This window comes from Phoenix dactylifera, chromosome 15 (genome assembly GCF_051530095.1).
Source record: "Phoenix dactylifera cultivar Ajwa chromosome 15, Ajwa_hap1_PhDact_Kaust_v1.1, whole genome shotgun sequence".
Classification (NCBI taxonomy): domain Eukaryota; kingdom Viridiplantae; phylum Streptophyta; class Magnoliopsida; order Arecales; family Arecaceae; genus Phoenix; species Phoenix dactylifera.
In genome coordinates this window covers 15,560,303-15,570,192 of record NC_143204.1, presented here as the reverse complement: position 1 = coordinate 15,570,192, position 9,890 = coordinate 15,560,303, and the positions used below count along the sequence as shown (strand labels likewise).

The 9,890-nt window shown below is 41.8% G+C and overlaps 1 protein-coding gene across 8 annotated transcripts in view; it reads left to right on the top strand.

Annotated features, from left to right (window-relative positions):
• Nucleotides 1-1,046: 1,046 nt before the first annotated feature.
• LOC103707456 (formin-like protein 5) overlaps nt 1,047-9,890 on the top strand; it is a 44,277-nt gene continuing 35,433 nt past the window's right edge. For 7 of the 8 annotated variants that reach the window (XR_005515030.3, XR_005515029.3, XR_015973823.2 and 4 more), the window contains exons 1-5: nt 1,047-1,686; nt 2,393-3,096; nt 3,173-3,394; nt 3,474-6,157; nt 6,474-6,600. Coding sequence is in view for 5 of the 8 variants with exons in the window: in XM_026804795.4 (XP_026660596.3) it covers nt 1,614-1,686; nt 2,393-3,096; nt 3,173-3,394; nt 3,474-6,157; nt 6,474-6,600 (3,810 nt within the window). In the remaining 3 variants the exon portion in view is untranslated. The remainder of the gene's footprint in view (nt 1,687-2,392; nt 3,097-3,172; nt 3,395-3,473; nt 6,158-6,473; nt 6,601-9,890) is intronic. The other variant, XM_039134071.3, reaches the window with a different exon arrangement.

The window sequence follows — 9,890 nt, the reverse complement described above, 5'->3', positions numbered from 1 at the left end:
TCTATGAGTAATATTGCATGCATACTTCAAATCTCTTGGTCGTCCTCTTTACATATGAAAGCCAGTTTTGTCGTTATCTAGGCCGATCTTGCATGCAATGATGGCCAGGCAAGGGTAGCTAGGTAGTGCGGCAACGGCGTGGCATCAGTTCGTATGGGTGGTGTGCGGCACAGGCCTGGCACAAGGTGTGGTGTTGCTACAACTGCGGACTGCCAAGGCTATCAGTTGTTGGGGCTATCACCCCTTATCGACGCGCACTGATTGTTCTCCTCGGCTGGCGATTCCTCGACTGAGGCTAAAGTCATTTACCTCGGTTTACGTCAGAAGTCAAGAAAGTCGGTCTAGTCCGAGGTCGAGATGCAATATTTTCTCCATCAATTGTATTTATAATTTTTTAAATAAATGATATATCAATATGCTATTAATTTGATTTACTATTCATTTAATGGTCTCTTTGATTTTGTAGTTATAAAATTTAATTGTCCAACCTATATTTGTATTGATAACTATATTTTTAGTATCCAATTTGTATTTATATTTATACACATATAAATATTTATATAAATATTAGGTTAGATATTTATACCTAATATCTGTATCTACATTTATATTCGTAAAAAAAAATAAATATAGAAATGGAGGATTGGAGGTTGGTGAGGGTTTCTCATCAGCTATTATTTTTATGAGATACCTACTTGATTTAAAGATTGGAGGATTTCTCATCAGCTATAATAGATTTTTTTAATTTTAATTTCAAGTCGGACGATCAGTGTGGGAGCCCTCCTCTGGCACAGCCATCATCCAGCCCACCTTCTTTAGGTCAGAGATCGACAGCGAGCCCAGATCGATCTTGCCGATCTGAGCAAAATTCTAACTGATCTCTTAACTAACCTCGCCTGCTCGGTGCCCAGCGGTCGGATCAAATTTCAGCAGCAACGGGGTTATTGCGTTAAATCCCACCCGATGACTAGACTGACGGTAATCACACCTCTACTTCCCCATCACGGACAAGAAGTAATAGAGCCCGATCCCCACGCGATCGCGTCACCGCCCTTCTTGTCATCTCCTCCGGATTCCGCATGTCCGACGAGCCGTCCCTTTTCCTCTCCTCCAAGACACCTCGCCGCCCGCCACGTATCAAGCGGCGCGACACTTCCTCCATTTCCCAACGAACGCATAGAATTCCCAATGCGCATGATATCTCTTCCGTCCGATCCACCATGTCAGAAGATCCCATTCGTTCATATCTAAGGCGTCGCCCCTGAGCAAATGGTGACGCTCGGCGTGACGGCTAGTTCAAGCCCCGTCCGGCCACAGTCCACCTCGGCTTCCCCCTCCCCGAACACGCAGTACGGAGAAAAGGATAAAGAAAGCGAGCAGAAATAAATAAAAGACTCTCTCTCCCGCTTTCTCCCTCTCTCTCTCTCTCTCTCTCGGTCTTCCTCTTCCCTGTGAGCTCGGAACCCTAGCGATCGATTTCTGTCGCGGCCCGGAACTGGATCCTTTCTTCCCTTCGATCGGTTCTTTGCTCGACCGGCTTCGTGTCGGCACGGTCGGATCGCCTGTTTCTTCGATTGTGAGCAGCTTGCGGCGGGCTGTTGCAGCGACGGAGAATGGCGCTGTTCAGGAGGCTGTTCTACTGGAAGCCACCGGACCGGCTTCTGGAGATCTCCGAGAGAGTCTACGGTAAAATGCCCCACTCTTTCGACCTCCATTATTCCTTGGATCTCGGTTTGTAGTAGAATTTAGCTGGTTTGTTGCGTTTTGGCGGGCTCAAGTGTTGCGGATTCCGAAAGTGCTTTATGGTCGACGAGTTTTGATGGTTTTTGCCGATGGTTGCTCGTGGGGTTCATTTAAGCTTTTTGGAAGTATTTGGTCTTTAATATATGGTGGTCATCAGGAGAGATTTACCAACGGTGGGATACTTATAAAATGAGGAGTTTTGGTGTCTTGTTTTGCGGAACCAAAGGATTTTTTAAGAAGTTCGAGTCTTTTCTGAAGATCAAATGCGTTAAGCTCATGTTTTTGTTTTTGCCCCCCCGCGGCGCGCGGTGGTCGCATGGCTACGTCACGAATATAGCTACTGTAGAAGTTGTAATGCCGGTCAAAGTTAGTTGGTTCTCAAGATAATGCCGGGGAAGCTTAATTTTTGTCTTTCTGTATTAGAATTATTTTTGGTGCCACTGTGTATCATCTTATTTGATGTTTTAAATTTTTGATGGTCTTATGTAGCATTTGAAGTCCGGAAAGGTTCCAGTTCTTATCATTGTATTTGCCCGTGTTATAATGTTTCAGAAAGATCGGTAGTAGTTTAATTCCAGTAAAACGTATAAACGGTGCCCTGCTTTGACAATGCTGAACTTCTGATCTTCTGATGACATTGTGCTTGCAGTGTTTGACTGCTGCTTCTCTACCAAAATCCTGGAAGAGGACAAGTACAGGGGTTACATGGGTGGTATTGTTGCTCAACTGCAGGACTATTTTCCAGAAGCCTCATTCATGGTATTCAATTTTAGAGAAGGAGACAGGAGGAGCCAAGTTTCAGACATCTTGTCTGATTATAATATGACTGTTATGGACTATCCACAGCAGTATGAAGGGTGTCCTTTGTTACCTCTGGAGATGATCCACCACTTCTTGAGGTCAAGTGAGAGCTGGCTATCAATGGAAGGGCAACACAATGTGTTGCTGATGCACTGTGAGAGAGGGGGATGGCCTGTGCTTGCCTTCATGCTTGCAGGTTTACTCCTCTACAGAAAACATTACAATGGGGAGCAAAAGACTCTGGAAATGGTTTACAAACAAGCCCCAAAGGAGCTCCTACATCTCTTATCTCCCTTGAACCCACAACCTTCTCATATGAGATATTTACAATACATAGCCAGGCGAGGCAGTGGGTCAGATTGGCCGCCGCGAGATACACCCTTCACCTTGGAATCTCTAATTCTTAGAGTCATTCCCATTTTTGACAGGGAAGGGGGTTGCAGGCCGATAGTTCGTGTTTACGGTCAAAACCCTTTAACCCCAGCTAATAGAAGTCCAAAGATTCTTTTTGCAACACCAATGACCAAGAAGTACCTTCGGCATTATAAACAGGTAATGCTTATATCCATGGACTTCAATGTCTTCCTTCTTTGAATTTATAAATTTTCAATTTTAACTGTTAATGCAGGCAGAGGGTGTGCCAATAAAAATCAATTGTCATTGTCGTGTTCAAGGAGATGTGGTTGTTGAATGCATCCATATGGATGGGGATCTGGAGCGTGAGGATGTGATGTTCAGGGTCATGTTTAACACGGCTTTTGTTCAATCTAATATTTTGACACTGAACCGTGATGAAATTGATGTTGCATGGAACGCCAAGGACCAGTTCCCGAAGGGCTTCAAAGCTGAGGTATGTTGCTGTGGCTCTTACATGCAAATGTCTGATTTTCATTTAATGGGAATTGAAGCCCTGTTCATGTCTCAACCAGGTACTGTTTTCAGACAATGATGCTGTTGAATCTGACTCCTCTACAGAAGTTATAGCTGATGATGAGGATGAAACAGAAGGTGCTTCCACAGAGGCAACCGAGGAGTTCTTTGAAGCAGAAGAGATATTTAACAACGCAGATTGGCAAGATGGAAAAAGAGATTTGGATTCTCATATGATTAGAATAAAAAGCTCAGTAGATGATGGGAGCCATAAAACAGATATTTATTATTTTTCCGATGATGCAAGGAGCAGGTCAGAAGCAAGGTTGGAAACAGGTAATACTGAAGAAGATTTAAAGACTATAGTCACTGAAAAATTAACTACCATGGATGACAAAATAGTCAATCTAGAAGCCCCAGGTATGGCTGCTCCAGCTGAGAGTAGATTAGAAACTGGCAATGCCAAATATGATGAGGGAGCTGCTACTGAAAAGTCAATTTTTTTGGACAACATGACTGTAGTTGAAGAGAAGATTATGCTAGAAAGCAGTTCTATATTGCAGGATACAAAGGGTATTGATTTTTCAGTGGGTGAAGAGGAAAATACATTGAAAATTGGCAATAGTAAGCAGGACACAGAGGGCATTATTACCTTTGTGAGGACCACTTTAGATGATTCGAGTTGGAAGTTAGAAGCTCCAACTGTAGTTGATGAAGCAAATGGCAGATCAGAAAAAAGGGATACCAAACCCTGTGTGGATGATATTATTACTAGAATGCAGCCTGCTCTGAATGACAACATTCCCAGCTCTGGGACCTTAAGTATGGCAGATGAAATGAGGCACAATTCAGAAACACATGATTGCAAGAGGGACATACTCAGTGATGTTATCCAAGATGAGACAAAACTGTGTCATGAGGCTAGATTGGGAAATCGAGGTATGGCAGAACAAACAGAGACCAGACTGGGCAGGAGCAATGTCAGTTGTGGCGATAAAATTCTTAGCAGAAAGTCGATCACTTTGGACTACACAATTAGATATGAAGAGAAGAATATAGTAGAAGTCAGCAACTTCAAGCATGAAGTAAAGGATATTGTTACTCTAGCTGTTGAAGAGAAGAGACCATCTGGATCATTCATTTTCGAGGAGGATGCAGATGACATAGTTACTAAAAGGACAACCACTTTGGATAGTATGAGTTGCAATTCCGATGACTCAACTCTAGCAGATGAAGCTAAGAGCAGGGTAGAACAAAGCGAGTCCCATTACAATCAAGAGAACCTTATTGTCAGGAAGAAATCTGCTCTAACGGAGAAGAATCACAGGTTAGGAATCCCTGATATAGAAAAAACAAAGTTCATAGAAACCCATGTTTGCAAAAGCGATACAGACAAGGGTGTTACTGAAAAAAGTTTAGCAGTGAAGGTTCTCAATCAAACGACAGGAAATGACTTACAAAAACAGAGCACTGAAAAATCGTTGCCTTCCATGTCTGAGAAATCACCAACAAGAATACAACCACCAGATTTAGTTGCATCCAGACAAAAGATTAAACAACAGGAACATCTGGATCACATGAAACTGACAAAACCGAAGACAATACCTCGGTGCATTTCACCGAAGGACTCTGATGCTACTACCGTTCATATGCCATCTGATCCTAGTGCACCAGGCTTTTTAGCCATTTCTGCTAATCTGAAAGACAATGAACCTCCACCCCCACCTCCTTCACCTTGTCATTCTGGTGCATCTGCCAAAGGCCCACCTCCCACACCTCCCCCCCCTCCTCCGCCTCCATGTACTTTCTCAAGTGCATTTTCTAAAAGCTTACCTCCCCCTCCTTCTCCTCCTATGCCCTCAAGAGCATGTACTAGAAGGCCACCTCCCCCTCCTCCTCCACTCGTGCTCCCTGGAGCATCAACTAAAATCTCACCTCCCCCTCCTCCACCATTACTTCTAGGAGCATATACTAGAGGCCTTCCTTCGCCTTCCCTCCCACCGCCCCCTCCTCCGCCCCCTTTGTTCATGAGAAGTTCATCATGTTCACAACCGCCTCCTCCGCAATTGCAAAATCAAGGAGGACAATTTAAAGGCCCACCACCTCCACCTCCGATCCAACCAAGTGCTAGTGGGTTTGTTGTTCCTCCACCACCTCCTCCACCCCCTCTAAAGGTTGGAGCTTCACCTCTTCCACCACCTCCACCTCCTTTGTCGTCATCAAATAGAACAAAGCTTGCCGGGGCTGCTGCCCCCGCCCCACCACCCCCGCCTCCTCCTATGCATGGAGGGCCTCCACCTCCTCCCCTTGGAGCACGTGGAACTCCACCTCCACCCCCTCCACTCGGAGGACGTGGAGCTCCACCTACACCCCCTTCACCTGGAGGACATGGAGCACCACCACCACCACCACCACCACCACCTCCCCCTAGAGGATGTGGTGGTGCACCTGCTCAACCAACTCCCCTTGGTGCACGTACACCTGCTCCACCAGCCCTGCCTAGGACACCGGGTGCTCCTTCTCCTCCAACAGACGCCCCTGGTTCTCAATGTTCTGATAGAGGGTTATCATCAAATTCCTTGGTGGGGGCAAGAGGACGTGGACTTGTACGTCCTGCAGGCTCAGGTTTTTCAGTTTTAGCACCTCGTAGATCTTCATTGAAGCCATTGCATTGGGTGAAAGTAACAAGAGCTGTGCAAGGAAGCCTATGGGCAGAATTACAAAAATATAGCGATACTCCCAGGTATCCTAAAATTTATTTTAGTTATTGCTGGTGCTCCTGTCACCAAATTCAATGGCATCTTTTTCCCTTCCGTGGTTGTTGACACTTTTGGCACCCAAAATCATATTCTTTCCCATATTGGAACTTTGTTTTTTGCAGTTCAGTTTGATTGAATCTATAGCTGATACTTTGTTGTATATACTATTCGCAAACTTTCCTTCAAGAACATATTTTACAACATTGGTTCACAAATTATGCTAGATTGCTCATGAGTTTCTGTTGTTGCATTGGTTGTTTTTGGTATTCTGCTCATTCTCACACAACCTTCTGAACACAGTGCTTCAGAATTTGATGTGTCCGAACTTGAAAGTCTCTTCTCTGCAGTTGTCCCGAAATCAGATAATAGCTCTAAATCTGAAGGGCGTCGTAAATCTCTTGGATCAAAATCAGATAAAATTCACCTGGTAATTTATCTCTACCAAGGCCCGGAGAAGTTTATTTTTTTTAGATGTTGCAATATTGGTCCTTATCTTTTATTATGCAATTGCAGAAGTTGTTTGATACACTTTTCATTGTCCATGTTGGTTGTGAGTGCTGAAACATTGTATTGTGAAGTTCTAAATGTCATATCTGGTACTTTTTTGCTTCCACCTTTTCTGTTCTGAGATTTTTTAATTGGGACTGTTCTCAGTGATGAGAGTTAGCACGTAGAGTTTGTCACATAGTACAGAAGAATAATTGTCAATCACCATCTGGGAATTTGGATGTCCAAAAAGAAATATGTGAAAGCAATGGAGAAATTATCTTTTACTTTTCTTCATTATTTGTTTGACGGCACAGAACTAGCTGATTGATAATATTGATTGTTAATTAATTCAAAGAATCACCTTGAGACAAGTAGGTAGAAGTAAATTAATCATGTTCACTAGATAAAATTGAGGATTGTTGAGTTATGGCATAGGAATCAAGGAGTATGATGCACTCATCAAAAGTCAGATAATGTTTTTGTCAAGTTTTTTTTTAGAAAAATTACCAGGTAGCTGGAAATCCGATGAAGACTGATCAGAAAGAATGTTGTGCAGTCCAACATTGTCCAGGATTGATCAAATAGGGTATAGTATGGATATTATCATATTATTTTAGAGTTTGCTCTTCTTAGGATATTATAAAAAATGACACCTTCTGCAGCTCTGGCTTTATTTGAAATGATGAATTCTTAAGTGAATAATTGATTTTGTTTAATTTTGGCCAGATCTTTTGAAAAAGTAAATTGTGAGAATGATGCTGTCCAATAAGCTAAAACAGTTTGGCAGTAGGATTGGAACTCGGGAGATGAGCTAATATGTTTGAACCAACAATTCTGTTGGGCTGCATAAATTGCTGTGATCTAAACATAGAGCTCCATGTTGAAATTGTTGATTTTTAGTATTTTAAAATTTATATGAAATATCAGCTCAAAGAGACAAGATAATCCTCTTTAATTCAGAACTTGCTATAGAGAGATCATATTTTGTGTATTTTAATTTTTTTTATTTTTGTTACTATTGCAAAATATATGTTAGATATTGCCTGACTGCTTGGGCCTTTTATTTAAAGCAGAAGTTGCATGCTCATTCAAGTGTTCATTCTTTCTTTCTTGCCTGTGTGGGTATGCTTATCTTTGATTGGCCCTCAACTCAATATACATGACAGGCTTGGTTTAGTGTATCTTTGTTATGTGCAACTCCCTAGCCATAAGCAACAAACCTTTATCTAATCTATATGGGTTGCGCTTTATAGATCAATGTACGATCTGCAAATCTCGAACGGTTGGCCTTCAACTCAATTGAAGCCTTTGAATCAGTGTTAACTTCCTTGACAAGGCGACTAAAATTGTTACATTCTAGATCTGGAGCATGACATGGCCGTGCTACCGAGGGGTACAACCCACGATAACACGAAACCAACATTATATTTAGATTTCAAATCCTTCTTAACTTCCAAATTCATCTCAAAGAAGATATAATAAATAAAAGTTTAATTTTATTATTCATTAAATGTAACCCGTATTGGTTTAGAGCATCTATATCAAACATAAATACCAACCCATAATTCTCAATATTTAGAAGATTACTTAGCTACACATTCATCAACAACTAAAGAATTAAAGTTTTGCTATATAATTCGCCAAGCTTGGTAGCATGAACTCCTAGCTTGGACCATCCTTCGTCCCTACTGATCCTCTTCACCTAGAGAGAAAAAAATAGAGATATATGAGTGACATAACTCAGTAAGAAGATCTTACTCTACCTTACTGGATCAAGCATAAGCCTTTTTATGTCAATGCATTGTTTGAGAAAAATTATAGATATTACAAAATAAAGCATTTCACAGTATAGTATATTAAAATAAGTCACAAAGTAAATCATGCATGAACAAATCATCTTTTTTTCATAAACATAGTTCTAAGTTTATATTGCAAATAAATTTGCAAATCATTATTCATATCATTTAACCCTATCATAGATCAAAACATTGCTTATAGATATGCGCGCTATGGTCACTATAACCCGTGATAGGGACGTAATTGACCGCATGTCACAGTTTGCCAACTATTATACCCGCTGGCGAGGGCTATATGCCAACTATTATACCAGTTGGCGAGGGCCGTTACCAACTATTATACTCGCTGGCGAGGGTTGTTACCAACTATTATACCCGCTGGCGAGGACCATTACCAACTATTATACCCACTAGCGAGGGCCGTTACCCACTATTATACCTATTGGCGAGAGCCGTTACCAACTATTATACCCACTGGCGAGGGCCATATCTGAGAGCCTTTCAAATACTTATATCTTTTTCTTAAAACATACACATAATAGAGGAAAAACACTAAAAGGCATGATTATATTCATATTTTATAACAGCTATTTCATTTAAACATTCATGGAACTATTTTTCATAATAAAGCATGATTTTTATAGCACATATGTTGATCCATAATTTTAAGAAAAATATAATATTTCCACAAGCGAATCTTATGTAGGAAAAACATGATAATTTGAAAAACAATAAAGAGTGCAAGATCTACTTACCTCTTTTGTCTTAGACTATCAGACTTCGCTAGATGACTCTGCTAGAGCTAATTGAAATATTAACGGCAAAATTAACTTCTAATTAATAACTTTAATAAAATAATTCGAGAATACTTGACCGAGCATACGGTGGTTTCGAGTGGGTCAGCTCTAGACAATTCGCTCAATAAATCGGACTTAATCAGGGCCAAGATCAATCAACAAAGTTCATCAATAGGAGTTTCAGGGACATTCAACAAGATCGGGATGATCGGTCTAGTAGGCAGTCTGGACACCAAGGCACTTCAAGGTCTCTTTTCAGGGGTCAACTTGGATTTGTAGATCAGGTCGATAGGACCTAATACTGGGTATCATAGATCTTCTAGATAGAGTAAGTAGAGCGAGGAGAGAGGAGAGAGGAAAGAGAAAGAAGAGAGAGAAGATCCTCTTTTTCTTCCCCAAAATAGGGGAGAGCCATTCTCTCCCTCTCTTCTTCTCAGATTAGGGTGGCGGCGGCCTGCTCCGGTGGTGGCGGACCAGGGTGGTCCTTCAGCCATATTCTCGCCGGCGACGATGGCTGGTTGACACAAGAAACAAAGGAGGAATCCACACAAATCAACCCATTGGCTCGGCCATTACTGCGACTGTCTCCCCAACTCAGTCATTCGATTACAGGGGTCCCCAAGGCGGCAAAGCTT